This window comes from Miscanthus floridulus, chromosome 15 (genome assembly GCF_019320115.1).
Source record: "Miscanthus floridulus cultivar M001 chromosome 15, ASM1932011v1, whole genome shotgun sequence".
Lineage (NCBI taxonomy): Eukaryota > Viridiplantae > Streptophyta > Magnoliopsida > Poales > Poaceae > Miscanthus > Miscanthus floridulus.
In genome coordinates this window covers 27,716,731-27,740,587 of record NC_089594.1, presented here as the reverse complement: position 1 = coordinate 27,740,587, position 23,857 = coordinate 27,716,731, and the positions used below count along the sequence as shown (strand labels likewise).

Sequence of the window (23,857 nt, the reverse complement as noted above, 5' to 3'; positions counted from 1 at the left end):
CTAGCGACGAGTGACAGCGCGCGAGCACCACCACCACCACCACCACCAGGCTTGGCTCGGCCAGGCACGCAGTGCGCACAATGGGAGAGAGCGGACAGCACGTGCGACGAGCAGAGCGAGCACCACTAGCATCAGCACCAACTGCGGCGCGGAAGCACCACCAGTGGAGAGGTAGTATGGAGGCAGGCGGGCGGCCATCGCGGCGGAGCAGTCGCGGCACGCGGCAGAGTAGTCGCAGCACGCGGCAGAGTAGTCGCAGCACGTGGCGGCGGTGCTAGGATTCTAGGACCTCGACGAGTGGAGGATGAGGTTTCCGTTCTGAAGAGCAGACAACGACCGAACAATTTCCTAATAAAAAAATATGAGCATAGTGGAACACACTTGTTGGGCCGTTTAGACTAGCATCGCTGCCCACGACAATATCAAGATGGGACGCCCGCCCCTAAGCATTTCTGTTAGCCAAAGCTTATTTTTTATAAGTTTTTTCTCAAAAATAATTTGGGCCGTAATTCTTCCACATGTCCACTTTCATTAGATTTTTTGACCTGCGCTTGGCAGCTCCATAAGAACAACTATTTTCAGAAACTGGAATTAAAAAAAATCCCTCATAGCTCCCAACTGTGCATCCAGAATAAGAAAAGAAAAAACAATTCAGCTACCAGATTTCATGCAGGGTCTTTCTAACAATAATAACTCATAACGTTAATTATACGTGAAAGCATCCGAGGATCAAGCAGGTGTTTGTAACATGACGTTTTTTTACATCTGCCACCGGTCACAGGCTCACAGCAGGCGTTTCAGTGCATGTGTAATATGTTCACACAGTCGGCGGCACGCAAACTGTTGCAAGGGTCAATTGGTAACCTATCTCAAGACTGCCTATGGCCTATTGCTCAAAATGCCAATGACTATCAGGTGCTGGACTCTACTTTTTGTCGTTTCGATTGTGACTGCTTCATCCACTCGATGCACTCATCCACGGTTCCGTTTGGATGCGCAAGCTGCCACTTCAGCACAAGTTGTTGCTGCAACAAGAAACAGGTCTTTTATCATGGTTTTTCAGGGTCAAGAATTAGCCTGATCTGGGGAAAGGGCAGAGTCATAGCGTACCCATTTTCCTATCAGTGGACCTCCTGACTTGACCTGCATAACTCCCATAATAGATTTCCCGTCGAGTACCGGCTTCAACTTCCACACCCCATCAAGATCTGGACAAGAGAAACAATAAACCAGGACAGTTAACTAATCATATGAACTAGTAAATCTACGCGCTTGAAGGTATGGGAAAACCACAGATTCCACAACCATCAATTACCTAGGTCAGTTATGAAACGCTCGACTCTGATGTATTTCTCTTTCCTCCCTTGCAGCTCATCCTGCTTGTTGAGGATGTCAGCACCATTTTCAGCTTCTGGGTAGGACAGAATGGATAAAAGTAGTGCCACCCGCCAAAAGTCCTTTATTTCTCGGAGTATAAGTCCTGAAAACATGTTTCCCAACAAGTTACTTAAAACAAAAAAGAATATATGAATCTTGTGACAATGAAAGAATCAGATTCAATCATTACCAAATATACAACAACTGTAAAAAATCAAATGCATATCATGACATTGAATAATCAAATGAAAAAAAAAACACCAGACAACAGAAGCATCAGGTTACAGAGGATAAACCAGTACTGAAGATCTGACAAATTAAGAAACTAGCATGTCAACTACTGACCTGCAAAAACACGCTTAACACTGTCTTCTGGTATCTCAAGATATTCATCTTCCAATTTCTCTTTCAGAGTACACACATCAGGATTTGACTCAAGGAGAGGAATTAGTTCAGCAAATTTTTCGCTAGCAGCAAGTATGTTGACAACCTTTAGGAGAACACATTATAGCAAGTTAATTTGTTGTCACGGTACACAAAACCAACCAGAATCACAAACAATGCTGTTGGAGCAACTCAAGAGAACATACCATTTCAGCATCGCTGTTTTTCAACTTTAGTGAGTCCTTGATAATAAAGCTAGAAACAGGAACCTGCTGATGATGCAACAGACTCTTAAACAAACAATTGAAAGAAATAGCAACGTCATGAAAATGGATATTTGAGAGCAGCTTCATTTGTTGAAGTTGATTTTAATATCCAAATTTAATTGCTGCTTAAAGGTGGGAACAACTTTAGCAGCCAAAGCAAGGAAGCAAGCAAGAAAAAAATGTTTATGGTGCAACATGCTTAGTCGCCAACCTCAATCAAGGTCTGGTTAATGGACATCAGAAGCCATATAAAACTATAAATTGTCCCTCCACAGGATAGAAGCTATGCTGAGCATACAGTTGTATGAGTAACAAGATACAATAATTTTCACGAAGAAGGTTAGTAATCAAAGGGAAGGTAATGATCCAATACATCAACTCTTTATCTGAAGTCCAATTAGCAAGCAGTAACAAAATTGTGACTGCTTTGGTCAAAAGTGGCATTATTTGCAAACTGGGCTAGAGAGGGTTGTTTTTTAAAGCAGTTAAGGGTTCACTCAAACCAAGTAGATTGTAAACAAATAAATTTGCCTGCTTAAACAGTTAAAGCGTGTTCTTATAAAGAAAAAGCATCAAGAGCACTGCACATAATGTTGCATGCTGAAAAAAAACAATAGTCATGGCACAGGAAACTTGTCTCTCCAGTCAATATAGCAAAATAGTATCAAGTAAATGTACCCGTTCATACAGTTGATTTAAGTGACTACTTAGTCAACACAAATGCACAAATTGAGCCAGTGCAAAATTTTCAAAGCCTTGCATTAGAAAAAGAAAATCAGATGATGCACGACTTTGTTGTTACCTTCTTAGATCTTTTGTCCAAGTAGAACATATTTCGGAGGGGATTGAATAATGAACTATACAAGCAAAGCCTTCGTCGTTCATCCTAAACATCACAACATATCTTAATGTTAAGGGAAGCCAAGAGAGAACAAATTATAATCAAATAATTCCTGCTAGCCATAATACACAGCTTAGTAAATTTCATAACATAGGAAATTTATTAAACATAGGTAAGATGAAACTGGAGATATAAGCTTGTTATCACATCACAATTGAAAGCTTTATTTATGATTCACTTCGTAGTTCAATCAGTGCACATTTTCTGTATATGACCCAAGTAACCGATCAGTACCAATGAATCTAACAAAATGTTACATTTTAAAGTTGCATTAGTTTGTGTTTCTTACTTGCAGTGGAGTAACAAAGTATCACTCTTTAAATAATTTTAATCAGAGCAAAGAACACACAAATCATGAGAGAGCGAGGGGGTTTCGGCTTTTCCGGGTGCTCATATATCAAGAAGTATGATAAAATTTCAGACCTGTGACTTGGGGTCAGAACCACTGCTGAACACAGAGCTGCCAATAGAATATGCAAGATCCCAAGCTGCTTCAATATGTGAAACACATTGCCTGTATACCCATAGGAGATAAAAGATGAGACTGAACTAAAGTAGAGATGATAATGGACATAAATAGAAAGTGCACGATGGTGTCAATACTTCCATAATTCTACAACCACAAAATCTCGAAATATAATTCAATGACAAACAGTTGTCTGAATCCAAAATATGAAGAATACGGGATGTTAGAACAAGGACATACCAATCACACTTGTCAAAAACTGGAGGGTTGGATTTTTCAGGAAAAGAAAATACAACATAAAATAGCCCCATATCACGAATGTCACACATTGCTCTAACAGGGTGTTTGTCTGACATCATGAGATCAATCTGCAAATATAAAAACAAGGAAAATTGATGAGCAAAGGTTTTGCATGCTATTTTACTAAGTTTGTCAAAAAAAAAACACAAAAGGCTTGGTTATACAGTAAAGCAGCAAAGAAATGAACAAAGAGTAGTTAGCTGTAAGTGTGTATGCATCCAACCTCGTGACCAATACGTTCTCTACTAATCTTGCTACCAAGCTCTGACTTCACCTTTTCATCAGATGCAGCTTCCTTCAAATCTTTATCTAATGTAAAGTTGAATCTAGCAGCTGAGAGAGGCAAGCAGCATTAGCCTGTGCAAGGAAAATATGATGTTCCAATTCAAAGTTACATCCTCTATTATGATACACAGTATTCATTTCTTGATGAGGAATTACATAAGCAGTTATGGACTAAAAAAGGCTATGAATTGACCATACATCAAAATATCTATGTAACAGAAGCAATAATTAAGTTCTCAACTTGAATTGCCTCAGTGACATGAATTAATTGTAACGCCATTATCAACTTACTAAGAAGTTTTAATAACTTATCATTAATACTTTCTCGACATAACAAATTAAAAAATCTTAAGATCAACTGGGAGATGTTTTGAATTACCAAATCTTATTGCTCGAAGAACTCTAAGTGGGTCATCAAGGAAGGTAGCTTTGGCAGGCAAAGGAGTAACAATAAGGCCCTTTCTGAGATCCTCAATACCTTCATAATGGCATAGCAGCATGAATATTGTAAAACATCACTTGAACTTGTACCATTGAAGTACTACAAACTCACCTCTTCCAGTTAAATCTTCCACTGAGTTATTGTTGATATTAAAGAACAAACTGTCAAAGTTAGAAAAAGAACAAAATAAATATAGGGCTTATGAAGAATAGGCCTGCCTTCAAACAAATTAGAATCAAATTTGCAACGATGAAAGGATGGCTTTGGAGACACAACAAACCCATCTGAAAATGAAATATACCTATTAATTGTCAAGTCCCTGCGGTATGCATCTTCCTTGGCAGTACCAATCTCCTGCAAACGTGACATAGCCATATACAGGATGTAAAAGGCTATCTATAAAGACTTAGATTGGAAGAAGGATAAGCTAAAGAAATGAAGCAGAAAACAAGAAGTTTACAAACATTGAGCTGCCAAAAATGTTAACAATGGCTACCTGTTGCACTTGAGTCAACATATGGTTTAATTGTAATAATAATTCTTCATAACAAATTAACAAAGTAATCCACACCAAACGGAGACATGTCAATACAAAGGGAAATGTTCAAGTTCAACTAAGCATATAGGAATGTGGCTAATATCTCTCAGTAACAAATAAATATGCAACTTGCAAACAGATAATATGTCATGTAAACAAGGTCACCAAATAACCATGCAAAGGGATGGATATAAGTACACACCATTGTAGGGATACGACTGTTTTCAGCATATTGTTCAGACCTCAAGTTAACAAAATCAATCCAGATGTCGAGAATAAGCATCCTAGCAGTTTCCAAGTGCTTGGATTGATCAGGGTTACTGCAAAAAACTAATAAAAGTTACGATTCAAGCTGATGGATAAGCAAATAGTCACACTATATCAAACAGTGCAGTTGCTTTTGGCCAAACAAGTGCAAAATGGTATAAAAAGCAACATTTTTTTTATTGAACACGCAGGAGAACTGCACAACATTTCAATAGGAAGATAGAAGAAACTGTACAAAGGAGAGGGAAAGGAGTACAAAAACTCTTAGCACCTAAACCCAGAAAAACACACACACCTCACCTGGTTACTTACAAGAAGAAACAGACTGTGATAGGAAATAGAAACGACTAAAGACAACTTAAAGCAAAGGATCACCCAACCCCATGAGCAAGCAGCAACAGTAATAAGCTACTCATTAGGATTACCATAGTAAGAATCACATACCACTGGATAACACCGATTCCTCTCTGCTGCTCCCCTATCAACTTTGAGTATTCATTTACTTTCTCACAAAAATTCTGGCCCGTCATATTGTCAAGGGCAATGTCAATGTCAGCAGAGTCTTTCCCTAATAGCTGCCAAGGAAACAGTTAAAAAATTAGACAACAATCATTCTATACCATAAGCCCAAAAAATATGAAGAAATATCCTGATAACTTTTTCCACCACGGTAAAATCGAATTTCATCACCTCAGCAACGAAATTACAAAGTTCACAAGTGCACAGAAAGAACCTCCTGCCGCCAACTTTCCAACGCCTATGCATCTGATCACTAAGGGCGATCAGCTAGCATTGGCCCTACCAAAACCCTCAAGCAAGATAGCAAAACAAGTAAAGTTTGCCAGCAAAAACCCAACTAAGACTACTATATATCCTGATAACTAGATGTTTTTAGGATTATCCACAAGTTATCCTATGCCAAATGGTGCTGCACTGTTGCATCCAAAATTTCCAAGTCAAATGCAGTAGAAAACATAGCTTTTCCCATGCATGTAAAGTTGTAAACTGCAACCCTGAAAAACCTATAGGACAGAGAAACCACCAAAAATAATTATCATACAACTAGTCCGAAAATACAGTAAACCTTATAAAATCCGACTAAATGGAGGAATCATCCCTGGCTATACATGCATAACACGCTACACTTACCTGGCATTTGCCTAGTGGGGGGCAAAATAACACCATTTTACCTACTAAATCACAAAACATTTTATACCAAAACCCTCAGCAAGAACCATAAAGAATCTAGAGGACTCAATTCAGTGGCATTCAACGTAACAACAGAAAATCCCCCTCTTTGTATCAACAGACAGCAATCACAACCTAAAACCCCAGTATATATTACTTTAATCACAAAACATTTAATACCAAAACCCTCAGCAAGAACCATAAAGAATCTAGAGGACTCAATTCAGTGGCATTCAACGTAACAACAGAAAATCCCCCTCTTTGTATCAACAGCGAGCAATCACACCCTAAAACCCCAGTATATTAATTTAAACCCTAATTACAGCCGATTTCTGATACTCTACGACTCTACGTCCAACCGGGCAAGAGGGACTTTTCTTTTTGTAGAAGACAAAAAAAAAAGAATAAAATGAAGAAAAGCGCACCTTGTCCCGGACCCATCCACCGGCAACGCGGAGCTGCGTGCCGAGGCCGAAGTGGCGAACAACCTCGAGAAGGCGGTTGAAGATGCGCTCCTCCGTCTCCGTGAGCTCCACGGTATCCCTGACCACAACGCTCCGCTGCTGCTGCTCCGGCGAACCCGCCGCCATGCCGGAGTAGCCGGAGACGGCGCGGACGGGGGCGAAGAAGGCACCTGGGCGCTTATGCGAGGGGCTGCTTCGGGGAGTAGGACAAAGCGAAGGCAAGTGGCGGCGGAGATGGGGGAGGATGAGGAGGCCGCCGCAAGGGAGGAGGAGGCCAGGAGGCATGTGGCGGCGGTCTCGCTACCCTTTTGCTGCCACCGCCGCCCGGTTCCAGGAAGGAAATTAATTCGCAGGACGTATATAGGGTTGACACGTGGCTAAAACTAATCTCAAAGCATCTAGTTGTCGTCCTCGGTTCCCTGTTCGGGCTTGCCGGCGCCCGGCGTCTGGACGCGCACGCCTGAAGTTATTTTTCTGCGCCGTTTTGCATGTGAGGCCCACGTCGTCTCGAACGTCACCAGCACAACAGAGAAGCAGCGGATGCCCAGCCGGTGTCGGAAGGAGGAGACACCGACGAGGTAGCAGAAGGCGAGGAGAAAGATACAACACCCAATTTATTTTTAAAATATTTATCTATGATACTTGTAACATAAGTCTGAAGGTAGATGAAAAACTTGAAACATGCATCTGAAATATTTACAAAACACTTGAAACCATTACAAAACATACGCAACATCCGAATAAAACACTTGAAAACATGTGTATAAAACATATGCAACATCTAAATAAACACACTTGAAACATATGTCGAAAAATAGATGAAACATTGGGAACAAAAGTTTGCAACACACGTATACAACCATTGCAACATATATACAACATCTCGATCTACTTTTGCAACATCCATATAAAACACTTACAACATATCTTTGAAACAAGTTAAACACTTGAAACAGACGCTTGCAACATGTGCTTTCAAGTGTAACATCTACTTGTTGCTTGGACGAAAGTGGAGGCTCGTTGACGCAGAGCTCGACGCCTGCATGGAGCTCGATGCTACGGAGTGGCGTGGAGGTCGGCGGTGTGGAGCTCGTCGGTGGTACGGACCTCGGCTGGGACTGCGGTAGGCGGATGGCGCGTAGCTGCAACGGGAGGCACGAGTACAGGCAGGGGCGGCGCAGGGGAGGCTGAGATCCGCCCCGCGAGCAGGGGCGAACAGCAAGGGCATGCAACACGAGCGGGGGCGACGCGGGGGAGGGCGGGAACAGTCCCGTGAGCAAGGGCGCACAGTGCGCAGAGCGAGGGGGTGATGCGGACAGGAGCGGCACGAGTGGAGTCCATTATGCAAGCGGGCGACATGGGCGGGGTCCATCCCGACAGACGGACGACCGAAGAGGTACATTATCGTTCCCGTTTGCCTTGTTCAGTTTTCCTTTCCCCCTTCACTGGCCTTGCTCATGAGTCCCTTCTTCGTCCTTGCAGGCATGCAGCCATTGGGATTGCAAGGCAGATTGCACATGGTGCATGCACACGATTGGCAATTTGGCATAACTTAGTCATCTACCACCATATAGGTGTCATGTAAGTATACAAGTTTTTGAAATGGACTAAAAACTCAATACTTATATGCCAAACATATAGTTAGCAATTAGACATGGACACTTAGTTATATGGATGTTTTTTTATATTTTGGGCCCCAATAGGCACCCTGCGGGTGCAGTTTAACATCCGCACCCACCCCTTGTTGATTTCAAGCCCGGGCCGATGAGACCTGCGGGAGCAATTTGGCACCGCAACCCACACCCTAGCAGGTGCGGAGTCCGTGGATTCAACTGCCATCCTTAACTATGGCTAATTGGTTTCATTAGATTCAATAATTCTATGCCTTCCTTTCGTGACGATATGAAGGATTGGAGCTTTTCTTAATGATCTGTTTGTGTCACCTACTTTTTAATTTCTTCCTCTTCCTTTTTTCTCTGGTTCCTTTTATTTACAATTCATGTAGATAGGAAATATATAAAAGGAAAACTTTCTATTGCCATGATTTGCATTGTGAGCCATTTTTGCTCCCCCACTCTTGTCTTCCTCCTCTCATATGGTCTATGCCGTTATCTTTCTCCCCATATTTGGAGCCCTTCTTCCCCACACTCATCGAGATCCACCCACCATCGCCGCGCCACACTCCCACTGATGCCCACGGTGCCCCTCTCCCTCGCATGTGCCTCCTCCTCACACTCTCATGGCTTCCCCTCCTCTTCCTTTGCCACTAGCCCACTACTGTTGTATTTTGGAAGCGCCGCCAAACAAGACCATCACTCAGGGCCAGAGTGTGAGCGAGCATGAGCATAGTTTGTATTTAATAAGATGTTACATAAGCATTTTCGATGACATAGCAACGTTGTTAAGAAGAGAGAGAAGAAATGGTTTTTATGGGGACGAAACTCTCTTGACACAATTACCAACTCTCTATGAGCAATGTAATTAAATGTTCATGAAACCATATAAAATGATACTTTTCTATTGAGAGTGATGTTTCATCCATGTTTCATTTAATTTTATATGAGATTGCCGGTTTTAGACACAACGTCACGAAATTTCTCACTAAGACTGGCCTAGTTTGGGTTGTTCCAATGTTAATGAGTGTATGTTATATTTGTTATTCCAGCTATGGAAGTCATTTTGTCGGGTTCATAAACCCGGGGTCCCTAATGTACTTGTTTCTCAGCAAAAGCTTGGCCCAGCAGACGATGTTGCGAACGACGCATAAACTCCTGGGCCGGCCAAGATACCTAACGACAGGCCAGAAGAGCGATCTAGTGTCCGACCGGAAGGCCTGGCCAAGGATGGGGCGACGCTCGCTTCCGACTTCGACCCGCCTCTCTGATCGAAAGGCCTAGGCAAGGATGGGGCGACGCTCGCTTCCGACTCCGACCCGCCTCTCCGACCGGGAGTACACCGAACCTCTGCTTACAGCTCCTCTCCGACCAACGCGGTCGGAGCTGACTGGGAAACGACCAAACGAGGATGCTCGCTCGGTAAGGACCCAAAGAATCAGGTGGAGCAAGTAAGGCAGGGCTCTCTAGTCAAACGCAATACCGAGAACCATACCCTGCACACCTGCAAGATAGTACTATCAGGTCATGTCAGCAGGGTGCTCTGCAACCTTCTAGACGTGTCAGAACATGAACAGTGTTATGACCGCCGACATTTGTCCTACAGTATGGTAAGCGCCGACATTGGCCATACTAGAAGATCATGATGGAGCCTACCAACTGCATCTGGGCGTCAATAGTATTGTGGGCGCCGACAAACCACCTTATACCCAACGGCGTGGGCAACAAGACTAGGTAGCACACACACTCTCTTTCTCTCACTCTCTCTCTCTCTCTCTCTTGTAAAGCTGTCCCCTTCATCTATAAAAGGGGATGTGCTCTCTCCAAAAGAAAAACGATTCCAACGAACAATAGACGGATCACTCCGATTCTCTCTGCTTGGCTCTAGAATTCTAAAGCCAAACAAAGCATACGTTCGAACACTTAGCGCACGTCGGAGCCCCCGTCACTCTTGGTCCTTCGGTCCGGAGTCCGATCAGACCTCTGATACCCCCCCATCTTACTACCTCTTGTTTGTAACCCCACAGCAAACTTCGAGCACCTAGGCTCAGGAATAAAGTCACTGACCGACTCAAACTGGATGTAGGGTACGTTGCCTGAACCAGTATAAACCCTGTGTCATTGAGTGCTAGGCCACATCCGATCACAACGTACGGCAAAACTATAAATATTTACATATTTGTCACTTTTTGCACCGACAGTTGAGGCCGTTTGTGGGGAGGACGTCGTACGTTCACGCTTTTGGTTATCGGATGGCCCACCTTTCTGCCGTCTTCGGCATGGCGGGCTCAAGCGATATGACTCGCTTCGGTTTGCTGGAGTTTCCTGCACTCCCACATGTTGGGATGTGAGTTCCTCCCATCTTCGAGCTGTCCCAGGCCTTCCTCTTTGGAAGCCTGGACTTGGTCGCCGACCAGCTCAGCATGCTTCACCTCCATGAGGAGGCACTTGTCCTGGCGCCCATCGGAGGAGGAGCGCCCTCCGTCGGCGCCGGGCCACCCAGCGACCTCAATGACGAGATGCCTGTGCTTTGCTCTGAGCCTACGCCGGGCTCAAACCCCACTATGAGTAACATACATACTGTTCTTTACTTGCTTTTTATATTTTCCGCCGACTCTTCGGAGGGACCCCGTTGTCCCTGCCTCGACCGCCATGCGACCGGTTCCCCTTTGGCCTCACGTCCCCTGTGGACGTGGACGCACGGGGGCTCCAAAAGATGCTAGCGCCGCCCCCTCTCCCATCCAAATTCATGGGGATGGTGAGCTATGCTCCTGCCTCTTTTCATGGCCTCATGGATGATGAGGTTGAGAGCGATGGCTCCAGCATCGGCGATGTCATGGCACCTAGCCACCCTCTATCTTGGGAGTACGCTATAGCGGATGCTCTAGAATAGCCGTTGGTGGTAGCGGAGTCTCTACAGACCCACACCTCTCTGGACCCTCACACGGAGGCCCTCGCGTGTTACATAGGAGCACAGCGAGGAGCTATGACAAAGGCGGTAGAACCAGCCACCACCTACGCTAGCGCGCTCAGCGTAGCACACTACGCCATGCGTGCGTAACCCAGCGAGCGGCGCCTGGGGTCGCGCCCGTTAGGGCTAGCGCAACATCATGGATGGGGGGAACGATCCCCCATAGTTCGCTCGAGCTGGCCAGAACATCACCGCCACGGCAATGCTCCTGTGCAGCCTTCCAGATCCTATCGACCCCCAGGAGCAAGCAGTCCACCGGAACCTCTGGGCGCTGGTGGAAACCGCCGCCGTTCAATAGGCGGAGAGCTCCGCATCGCGACACCGACTCGCGACCTCTCTCCCCACCAGGGGAGCGGGAACGCACCTGATGAATCGCTCCATCCGCTCACCACTATAGTTACCGGGCATGGAACAGGAGGCTGTAGCTACACCACAGCCTGACCCATCACCCGCTCCACACTGACCCCTTATGCGCGAGCAACTCGGGCCGAACCAAGACGCTCGCAACGTCATCAACAACCAGCGTCAAGCCTGGTATGATGATGACATCCATTGAGGGGCAGTGAGAGTAGGCGACACGAGCCCCGACCAGACCATCGAGGTGAGCGATGAAACGCACCTCGGATATGGTCGCCGACTCGACGACCGGAGTCCTAGCCCGGATGGCCTAGGACCATGGGCCTTTGGACGATGCATCCAGAGAGCGCCATTCCCGCAGTGCTTCCGACCACCTACCAACATCACCAAATATACTAGGGAGATGAGCCCCGGTATATGGCTCGAAGACTTTCAGCTCGCCTGCCGAGCTGGAGGAGTGGATGATGACCACTTCATCATTCAATACCTCGTCATCTGTGTGGGGGAACATGTTTGAGTGTGGCTCAAATTCCTCCCGCATGATAGCATCCACGACTGGGTGGACCTCAAGAGGATCTTCGTCATAAATTTTTAGGGGACGTATGTCCGCCCTGGGAACACCTGGGACCTCAAGAGCTACCAGCAGGAGCCCAATGAGTCCCTACGGGATTACATCCGTAGGTTCTCAAAGCGATGCAACTCCCTTCCTAATGTCGTCGATGCAGACATCATCAGTGCATTCCTTTCTAGGACAACCTGCAAGTCCCTGATCCACAAGCTTGGTTGTCTGAAGGCCCGAACCACGCGCAACCTGCTCCACATCGCCACGAACCACGCCTCCGGCAAGGAGGTGGTCAGAGTGGTCTTTAGTGGAGGATGGGACAAGAGCAAGGCCAAGTGCGAGGACCAAGATGAGGGCCCCTCCACACAGAGGGGCAAAAAGAACAAGAAGGATCGACGCCGACTGGCCAACTCCATGTTGGTCACCATGGCTAATCATGCTGGCAAGCAGCCCTAGCAGGGCCAGCCCAACCAATTCGATAAGCTCATGGATAGCCCATCCACCAACCATGCTTACCCCATCAAGCACCTCTAAAAGGACTATGAGCTCCTCAAGCGCTTCCTACGATAGGCCGGTGGGCCGAAAGAAGGAAAGGGCAAGGAGGCAGTAGCTAAGAAAGGAGGCACAGCGAGCAAGGATGGGGATGACTTTCCTAATCCTGAGGAATGCCTCATGATCTTTTGGGGATCCAACGCCATCTACTCCAAGCGCCAGCACAAAGTGCGCTACCGAGAGGCATGCATCGCCGAAATGGCCATCCCCTCCTTCCTTAGCTGGTCAAAATCTTCGATCACTTTTGATCAGAGGGACCATCCATCCCACGTCGCTAGACTGGGTCGCTACCCGCTCATCGTCGACCCATTGTCCGCAAGATGTGCCTCACCAAGGTGCTGATGGACGGAGGCAGTGGCCTCAACATCCTCTATGTCGACACCCTCGACGCCATGCACATCCCCTGGTCGGAACTCCACCCAGTGATCTCTCCCTTCCATGGTGTAATCCTGAGGACTCAGGCATACCCACTAGGGCAAATCAACCTGCCCGTCACGTTTGGCAACCAAGCCAACTTCCGCTCGGAGGTGCTTACCTTTGAAGTGGTGGACTTCCTGAGGTCCTACCACGCCATCTTGGGGCAGCCATGCTATGCCAAGTTCATGGCGATCCCCAACTACACCTACCTGAAGTTAAAGATGCTGGGACCGAACGACGTCATCACCATGGGGTAGCACCTTCTAGCACGCCTACACATTCGACCGCGAGCATTACAAGCTCGCCACTGCCGTCATCAACTCGTTCGAGCTCCCGTGGCTCGGGGAGTTGTTGACCCCAGCAGTCCTGGACTACAATAAGCCAACCTCCTCGACTGCCTTCCACCCACTCGAGGAAACTAAGGTGGTGGGGATCAACCCCACTGACCCTACCAAGACGGTGTGGATCAGGACCCAGCTCCCAGCCAAATAGGAATGCGAGCTCGCCAACTTTCTATGCGACAATCATGATGCCTTCGCATGGAAAGCTTCTAACATGCCAGGCATACCATGGGAGGTCACCGAGCATGCACTACGCCTCGTCCTAAGCTCAAAGCCCGCTAAGAAATGCCTGCATCGCTTTGACGACGAGAGGCATAGGGCCATAGGCGAGGAGGTCACCAAACTCCTGGCAGCCGAATTCATCAAAGGGGTATACCACTCTAACTGGCTCGCCAATCCGGTTCTTGTTAAAAAGAAGACTGGGAAATGAAGAATATGCATTGATTACACCGGCCTCAATAAAAGCATGCCTAAAGGACCATTTTTCTTTGCCGCGCATAGACCAGATAGTCGACTCCACCTCAGAATGTGAAATCCTCTCCTTTCTGGATGCCTACTCATGCTATCACCACATCATGATGAAAGAGTCTGACCAGCTCGCAACCTCGTTCATCACCCCATATGGTTTGTACTGTTATGTAACCATGCCTTTCGGTCTGAAAAACACTGGCGCCACCTATCAATGGTGCATGCAGCAATGCTTCACCGATCAAATCGACCTGCTCGATCAGCCTGACCAAGTCGAGCGGCCAAAACCAACAATCGCCGTCTATGTTGATGACATAGTGGTCAAAATGGCTCAAGCTTGCGACCTGATTGCAAACTTGGCCACAACATTCATGAACCTCCGAAGGTTCAACATCAAATTGAATCCTAAAAAATGTGTTTTCAGGGTTCCAAAGGGGAAGCTGCTTGGATACATCATGTCCGAACGCAGCATCCAGGCCAACCCCAAAAAAATCACGGCCATCTCCAACATGGGCCCTATACACAACGTCAAGGGCGTACAGAGGCTCACCGACTGTTTGGCCACCCTGAGCCGATTCATCTCCTAGCTCGGCGAACGGGGGATGCCTCTCTACAAGCTTCTCAAAAAGACGGACGCTTTTGTCTAGACTGAGGAAGCACAGCAGGCTTTGGAGAGCCTCAAAGCGTCACTGACATTGGCACCAATCCTCGTCGCTCCTGAATGGGGAGAACCCCTCCTCCTCTATGTCGCGGCAAGCAACCACATGGTGAGCGCCACCCTAGTCATTGAAAGGGAGGAGCTAGGACACCACCTTAAGGTCCAACGACCCATATACTTCGTCGGGGAGGTACTCACCGACCCCAAGGTCTGGTACCCTCAGGTGCAAAAACTCCTATACACCGTGCATATGGTGACCCGGAAGCTCCTGCACTACTTCACCGACCATGAAGTCTCGGTCATCACTTCATACCCCGCTCGTTGACATCATCCGCAACCACAACGCTGCAGGACGAATCTCCAAGTGGGCACTCGAGCTAATGGGCCATGACATTAGGTATATCCCCCGTACCGCTATTAAGTCTTAGACTCTCATGAACTTTGTCGCCGAATGGGTGGAGGTCTAGCTCCCGACCCCAGATGTCACCCATGAGTACTGGACAATGTACTTCGATGGGTCCGTAATGGTGCCCGGCTCGGGGGCTAGAGTGGTTTTGATCCCCATGGATAGGTGTAGGCTCTGCTACACAATCCGCCTCCACTTTTCAGCCTTAAACAATGCCGCAGAATATGAGGCCCTCATCAACGGACTATGCATCGCCATCGAGCTCGGCGCTACGTGGCTCTACGTCCATGGCGACTTGGAGTTGGTTGTCGACCAGGTCATGAAGGAGTCCTCTTGCAAAATACCCCTCATGACAGCATACTGCCAGGAGGTGTGTAAGCTCGAGGACAAATTCTAGGGGATCAAGCTACACCATGTCCCCTGAAAAGACAACGATGCTGCCGATTTTCTCACAAAATTGGCCGCCAGGTGGGTTCCATCTCTGGACAGGGTCTTCATTAATGACCTTCATGAACCATCTGCCCGCATTCTAGAAGGTCCAATCCAGACACACCCTGATGCCAACCTAGCACTCGGGGGCTCCGACCCTGGTGCCTCCATGACGACATCACCGTGGTGGCACTCAATCAAGCTAACTAGCGAGCGCCGTTACTCGCCTACCTCCTCGAGGAGGTTCTCCCACCCGAAAGGACTAAAGCGCGATGGCTCACTCGATGCGCCAAGACATTCGTCATGTTCGGTAACGAACTTTACAAATGAAGTCTGTCAGGAGTACTCATGAAGTGCATCCCTATCGACCAAGGCAAGCAGCTCCTCCTTGAGGTCCTTGCTAGAATCTACGGACATCATGCAGCCCCAAGGTCATTGGTCATAAAAGCCTTTCGCTAAGATTTTTACTGGCCCACTGCACTATGAGATGCAGAGGAGGTCGTTCGTAGGTGTGAGGGATGCTAGTTCTACGCTCGACAAACGCACTTGCTGGCACAGGAGGTTCAAACCATCCCCATCAGCTAGCCGTTGGTGGTCTAGGGCCTCGACAAGATAGGACCCCCTCAAAAAGGGCCTAGGCAGATTCACTCACCTACTCGTAGCGGTCGACAAATTCACCAAGTGGATAGAGGCCAAGCCCATCACCAACATTTGCTCGGAAGAGGCGGTCAAATTCTTCCTCAACATCATCTACCGGTTCAGCATTCCTAATTGTATCATCACTGACCACATAACTAACTTCACCAGGAAGAAGTTTCTAGACTTTAGTGATGGATACGGCATCAGGATCAACTGAGCCTTGGTCGGACATCCGCGTACTAACGGTCAGGTTGAGTGAGCCAATGGCATGGTCCTCTAAGGACTCAAGCCACACATCTTCGACCGACTCAACAAGTATACCGAGCAATGGGTTGTAGGGCTCCCAGTGATTCTCTAGAGCCTAAGAATGACCCCAAACCAATCCATAGGGTTCACACCCTTCTTCCTGGCCTATGGAGCTGAAGCAGTGCTGCCTTCCGACCTCGACCATGGTGCCCTAAGATTGAAGGCCTTCGACCATGACTGAGCCATGGAGGCTCAACAAGACACAGTCGACCTACTCAAGGAGGCCCACGAGACAACCGTCATCTGCTCTGCTCGCTACCAGCAAACTCTCCATAGGTACCACAAAAGAAAAATCAGAGGGAGAATCCTCGAGGTCGGAGACCTCATGCTTCGAAGGACTCAATCAACCAAGGAGAAACACAAACTCTCTCCACCATGGGAAGGACCCTATATGGTGACCGACGTGATCCAACTGGGCGCCTACCAACTAAAGGATGACAACGGCAACATTCTCACCAACACTTGGAATATCGAATAGTTACGTCGTTTCTTCCCCTAAAAATCCGGTCTTACCGCTTTCTTCAATTCAACGTTTGCTCCTAAAAAGCACCCTGACCCAAACACTTTTGGCTCAGATCACTCAGGGGCTCCACTAGGGTGCGATACCACCTCTCTTTTTTACTATCATATGGTAAATATTTTTTTACCCGAACGAAAGGATAGTCCATTCCTTTAATTACCTTACGTAACTTTGCTTTAAACATTCTGACCGATCACACCCCGCCACGACCTACGGTTACGAGCAGCTGAGCCTCGTGGGCCATGCCTAGGTTCTTAAGGTTGCAACCTATGGTTCAAATGGGCAGGTGCAAAAAAGAAATAATAAAAAAAAACAAAATTATGGTAGGGTAACAATAAGGAATGGATGGGACAAACTTCCCCTTATGAAGTGATTCCATCACAAAACGATGTCCATGTATTCATGGATACAAAAATGTTTACATAGGGGGCTCCCCTATGAACTTATCCCTTACATATATTGTCTATTTTTTCTACTCTAAATACTATTGTGGCTGCCCGGCGGCATCGGCTACCAGCTCGACCGGCGAAGATAAGGGCTGCTAGGTCTCCGATGGGACGGTGTTTGGCTCGGTCGTAGGTGGGACGACACTCGCTTCTGACTCGGCCTCCATTCTATCCGCTGCCTAGATGACGTCTTCTAGACACGTACCTTCGGCTATGCTCGCGCGGCAAGCATCCATCACCCACTACACTGAGACTTGCTTAGCCACCATCTGTGCACATGGCAAAAAGCTCTCCCTGAGCACATGGATGGTGTCCGGGCTCTAGCCGTCAGCGTACCCACTACAGATGGTGGCAAAGTGCAGGATCGGGTGGTGCATCGCCACCGAAGTTAGCACCCACGATGTCCCATAGAACATCCTGTTAGAGATAAGCGCCCAAACTTAGTCCGAGACCTTCGCCAGTCGGATAGCGGGTGTGCTGGTGCTCGGCGTTGAGCCGAACACCTCCGAGACGACGACCTGGGTGATGTTGTGGATCTAGTTGAGTTCCCCTTCGAGAGCACATCACTCTTAAAGGGACTTGGCTAGCGCCTCCTCATTTCAACCAATCGTCGCCTTGGTCGTCTCCAGGTCCTGCTCCAGCGACCCAACCCTTTCGCCCAGTTCTGGAAGAAGGATGACAAGCTCAGAAGCAAGGGAAGGGAAAAGCCAAGACATCAACCAAAAGCAGAACAAGTACATACTGAGGTGGGTGTTCTTGAGGATGGAGAGTCCTTCCTCCTACCAAGTCACCTGCTCATGTAGCCGAGCGTTCGTCTCCTCCATCCCAAGCACCTAGCCCCGGAGCGTGAGCACTTCCTGGTCGACCTCTGACCAGGCCTTCTGCTCTAACTCTAGAGCCTCTAGGGAATTCTGGAGCACTGCCTTGGTCTCTACTAGGGACTTCTAGAGCACCGCCTTGGTCTCCGCCTGGTGGACCTTTACCGCGTCAAGTCCCCACTCAACGGTGGTCGCTCGCTCCACCGCGAGTAGTTCCGCCACCTGCGCTTCCATAGCCTTGGTCGCCTAGTCTTGAGACTCACGGTGGGTGGACTCTAGCATGTGCTCGAGCTTAGTGACCCGCCATGACACCATGGTTTCCCGCTCCATCCGAGAGTGCTCCTCCTGGAGGAAACATGATTTGCGGCTCGACATCTCCTCTAAACCCTGCAAAGCAAGAAGCAAACACGCTCAAACAACCAGCAAGAGACCAAGGAGTCAAGGACAAACGTAGAAAACTTACCTCTATGACATAGGGCAGGTCGAACGTAACTGCCTGATGGACGACCTTGACCCGCTACAAGGCCTCCTCGAGCCTCGCCCTGGTTTGGGCAAGATCGGACTCCATCATGAGTCCTCTCCCCCCAATAATGTCCCAGAGCTGCACCTCCTCCTCATCCTGAAGGATGAACCAAGCCTTCCTCGGGTCGCTAGGGTAGGGCCACACCAGGTCGTGGGTCCTCCCCAACCTGCTGGAAGGCACGGTCAACTATCGGACCACCGCCAGCTCCTACGATGACAGGATCACCGGTGGCTCCACCCTAGCACCTGCCTCACCGGGGTTGGGGATCTCCACCTCCCCAACCCCATGGCCTACCAACGGATGCTCTATCTCTGACCTGGCCATGTCACCTCTCGACGCCTCTAGCTCTAACTAGGAAGCCAAGCCGTGCGTCCCTCTACCGGATGAGGTAGGGAGCCTGGTCTCCCTCCTCTCTTCTACCGTAGCCGATGTGGGAGGGATCACGAGGGTCACCTCTGACCCAGCCTCTGCCATCGCCACTAGGATCACCACCATCACCTCCACCGTCGCTGTCACCAAGCCTGTGATCGGCCAGGAGGGTGCAACCCCCTGAGGGGAAGGTCGCACCGCCACTACCTTGCTCTCCTCGCCGCTCGCCGCGACACGCTATAGGCTGGGCCTCCACTCCTCCCACACGGGAGGTGGGGCGATGCTCAACCCCATCAGTATCTGTCCACTGTAAAAAAAGTACAGGTTAGTCGCACTCCAAAAACTCAACTATGAGATTGAAAAGAAACAAAGAATGCATACTAGGAAGTAAGAGGTAGGGCTCTGAAGCCCCGACCCACTGGCAACAACCCCGCCAGACGAGGGCCGCTCACAGGTCGTGAGCCATGCCCCCTCACTTTGACCGGGGGGAGTCAACCCAGTCAACTCTCGATCGGCCTGTGAGTCGCCACGACCGCCGGCTCAAGGCGCGCCCACTGAAGCAGCTGGCGGGGCATCCCCCTATTGTGGGTCCCACGCACACGCCGACCTTGATGACGCGGGGGTGCGAGCCCACTCCTTCGACCGCTCAGCCTGCCCCACCATGCCTAGAGGTTGGGGGAAGGCCGATGATGCCTCCAAAGGGTGTGGCGACCACGTTTGCTTCGCCTCCTGCTCGCCAATAGTGTCCTAGCTCGTGGCGTGCTTCCTTCATGTGGGAACATCGCTGTGCCTCTCTACCTCTCACCCATCACCAATAGATGCGGCTATAGGCTTGCGACGCTCCACTGAAGTCGCGACGATGCTCCGGCTACCCTCATCTTTGGAGGTGCTCGCATCGCCACCTAGATCCGTGGGCTCCTCCGACTCGAGCTCCGTCTTGACATCGCTCTGATTCTCATTGGCCCGCACCCACCGGGCGATCTCCATCTCCTTCCCGTGCTTCCTCCAAGCCTTCTCAGCTCTCTTCTTCTTCTTCACGACCACCGCCTCCTTCAGGGTAGCTTGCTAAGCCACACCCTCTGGCCCTTTGGAAGATGCGGCTGGGATTTATAACCGGTGAGTCCCTATAAAATGGATGACTTGAAGTCAAATTATAGGAGAGCGAGATCGAAAGGGACATGGAATAAGGAAAGGAGAACGTACCAGATTGGGTAGCTACCTGACGTGGAGAGGTCCGGGCTTTCCTTCAAGGGTCTCCAAGCCTTCAGTTGTTGCACCCGGTCGAGTCGACTCTAGACTTCCTCCTTCGCCAACTCCACCGGCGACGCGTGGTCAGGGTCTGTCAGGCTAGAGTACAGCCACATAAGCCACGTCCTTTCCTCTAGCGGGGCAACCCGATGGTGTAAGAAGGTGTGGAACACCCACACCCCATCGAGGCTGTGCTGCAATAGCTTTTAGAGCTCCACCTCGATGATCCCCAGCTTATTCTGCCGGCTAGAGGGGCCCCACGACCAACTCTCCCACCTCTCCGGCCTTCTACCGGTGAACGGCGGGAATGGCGCATCCGCTGGGTTCCTAATGTAGAACCACTCCCCATGCCACCCTCGATTGGAGTCATAGGGGGTGTACGCGAGGTAAGAGCCTAATGAACTCGGCTTCTTCTGTAGGGCAAAGCCACCAACTGGCACGGTGCTGGCCAGCTTCCCCTCTAACAAGGCTCGCCTGGTGAAGATCTGCTAAAAGAAGTCCACGTGCGGCTCCATCCTGAGGAAGGCCTCACAGATGGTGATGAAGCCAGCGATATGTAGCACCCTAGTCGGATTGAGGTACTATAGCTCCATGCCCCACTCATTGAGGAGCCCACGCAGGAACTAGTGTGTGGGATATCCTAGCCTGCGCTCATGGAAGGCGAGGAAGGAGACGACCTTGCCGTCCTGAGGTCACAGAAAAGCCTCCCCTAGGGGAGCCCTCTAGCGTGCCAGCACCATCTCATCTATGTTCGATGGCCTCCAGCTCAATATTGCGCTCTAGATTCATGAATGGATCTATGAGTTCTCCTCTCCCTCGCTTTACCCTCTCTCACTTAGGAACCACCGTGGCAGACAAATGCACTTGACGAGAAGGAAGAAGGAAGAGAGGCGGCAGTTGGAGAATAGGCGAACGAATAGGATGAAAACCCTCTCCCTTCCCCTATTTAAGGAGGAGCTGCAATAGTTGGAGAAAGGCGAAGGATTGGGGTGAAAAAACCCTCTCCCTTCCCCTATTCAATATAGATGGGAATGCGACGGGACGCGTCCTAACTGATGGGATGCGCCCTGCCCGATGAGACGGTGCCTGGTTAGACAGAATGTGGCCTAGGCATAGCCCACCACTACCACACACCGGGTGTGGGAAACAAGGCGCAACCACATGCAGGCGGCCCTCCGCCTTCCTAGGCAGGACTTGAAAGGGCCCAACAACGGGATCTCTGCCTAGGAGAGACCAACGGGCTTCCTGAGTCAATCGGATGGCTCAGACAAATGCTGAGAGACAGGTAAGGAGCAGAGGGACACCCCATGTGGGCCATGCCAACTCCATCATGAACGACAAACATGGATCCCATTCGGACATATTCGATAAAAACTCCTCAAGCCTATTACTCGAGTCATCAAGGTAACTCTACCGATCCCTCTTACTTTATTTTTTCTGATGCATGATCATTCATTCATCCATTCTCATACATGCATTCATGCATTCATTCATATAGTCATTCATTCATCCCATACATCTGAAGCATCGCATGTGCAATTGATGCATCACAACGCTCCGTGTTGCATCATGAAGCGGTAGTTGCCTCATTCAACATGAGCAACGACCGACCAGGGTTTGAAGGCCGGCCTGCGAAGGGCTTGAGGCTGCCTCATGTCAAATAGAGCCAGGGGAGAAAACGTAGATGAGTCCCAGTAGCCCTCACCCAATCTGCTCAGAAGTAGACAATGTCATCTCAACCTTCTCATTCGATCCTAACCTCGAGCCATGCCCATAGAATCTCCATCGAGGGGAGGCCAGCGAGCCACCTAAGTTAGTCTCCAAAATGACCCGAGCATCTACTGGTACATGGGTTAAGGAGTAGTGGAATGCCACATGAGGGCTATGCCGACCACGTCATGAGCGACGGACCCGGATTCCGCTCGAACGTGCCCATTAGTGAGCTCACCGAGTGCGTTACTTGAGCCATCAAGGCAAGCGACGTTAGCTTAGCACCTCTAGTTGCGGAAACCGCAGACGGGGTAACACACGAAATTGGACCAACCCCTGTCGAGCCCAACGAGGCTCAGGGGCTTAGGTCACCCGACATCGACTTGGGAAATCAACCGACCGCGCTAGTCATAGGCGAGAGAAACACGGGCAAATACCACGAATGGCAGTCTGTGGCCCTAGGAAAGAGTACCAAGATGCTCAACCTCCAATCGACTCACCAGTCGGACGCAGGCTCAGGGGCTACACCCACAGGTGCGCTCACGCACACCCGCTATCAAAACAAAAAAATTCCTCCGCTGGCAAAACAAAAAAACCCCAAACGATTGTACCTGAATCGCCCGAGGGCTCGGGGGCTACACCCACAGGTGCGCTCGCGCACACCCGCTGTCAAAACGAAAAATCCCCCAAAAGATTCTACTCGAATCATCTGGGGTTCATAAACTCAGGATCCCTAATGGACTTGCTTCCCAGCAAAAGCTCGACCCAGCAGACGATGTTGCGAACGATGTGCAAACTCCTAGGTCGGCCCAGATACCTAATGATAGGCCAAAAGAGCGATCCAGTCTCTGATCGGAAGGCCTGGCCAAGGATGGGGTGACACGCGCTTCTGACTCCAACCCTCCTCTCCAACCGGAAGGCCTGGCAAAGGATAGGGCGACGCTCGCTTCTGACTATGACCCGCCTCTCTGACCAGGAGTACACCAAACCTCTGCTTATAGCTCCTCTCCGATCGGCGTGATCGGAGCTAACTGGAAAACGACTGAATGGGGACGCCCGCTTGGTAAGGACTCAAAGAATCAGGCAGAGTAAGTAAGGCAGGGCTCTCCAGTCAAACGCAATACCAAGAACCGTACCCTACACACCTGCAGGACAGTACTATCAGGTCATGTCAGAAGGGTGCTCTGCAACCTTCTAGACGTGTCAGAACACAAACAGTGTTATGGGCGCCGACATTTGTCCTACAGTATGGCAGGCGCCGACATTGGCCATACCAGAAGATCACGATGGAGCCTACCACATGCATCTGGGCGTCAACAGTATTGTGGGCGCCAACAAACCACCTTGTACCCGACGACGTGGGCAACAAGACTAGGTAGCACACACACTCTCTTTCTCTCACACTCTCTCTCTCTTGTAAAGCTGCCCCCTTCATCTATAAAATAGGATACGCTCTCTCCAAAAGAAAAATAATTCCAACAAACAACCGATGGATCACTCTGATTCTCTCTGTTTGGCTCTAGAACTCTAAACCCAAACAAAACATACGTTCGAACACTTAGCGCAAGTCGGAGCTCCCATCACTCTTGGCCCTTCGATATGGAGTCTGACCGGACATCTGATACC

General features: G+C 49.1%; 2 protein-coding genes across 3 annotated transcripts; one reads left to right on the top strand and one right to left on the bottom strand.

The window, feature by feature from the left end:
- Nucleotides 1-677: 677 nt before the first annotated feature.
- On the bottom strand, nt 678-7,199 carry LOC136508354 (tRNA nucleotidyltransferase cca2-like). Of its 2 annotated transcripts, none has more exons than XM_066503007.1 (15): nt 6,840-7,199; nt 5,671-5,801; nt 5,162-5,279; nt 4,723-4,775; nt 4,533-4,582; nt 4,359-4,457; nt 3,918-4,027; nt 3,635-3,762; nt 3,352-3,442; nt 2,830-2,913; nt 1,968-2,033; nt 1,723-1,867; nt 1,316-1,480; nt 1,111-1,208; nt 678-1,025 (listed from the first exon to the last, which is right to left on the bottom strand). In XM_066503007.1, exons 1-15 carry the CDS (start codon nt 7,161-7,163, stop codon nt 912-914), a joined length of 1,776 nt encoding a protein of 591 aa, XP_066359104.1. In that variant the 5' UTR covers nt 7,164-7,199; the 3' UTR covers nt 678-911. The 2 variants fall into 2 exon arrangements, with proteins under 2 accessions (XP_066359104.1, XP_066359105.1); XM_066503008.1 differs by having other exon boundaries at nt 1,968-2,030.
- Nucleotides 7,200-13,253: 6,054 nt separating this feature from the next.
- LOC136507267 (uncharacterized) lies at nt 13,254-13,607 on the top strand. The gene has a single exon (XM_066502046.1). The coding sequence runs from the start codon at nt 13,254-13,256 to the stop codon at nt 13,605-13,607; it is 354 nt and encodes a 117-aa protein (XP_066358143.1).
- Nucleotides 13,608-23,857: the final 10,250 nt, after the last annotated feature.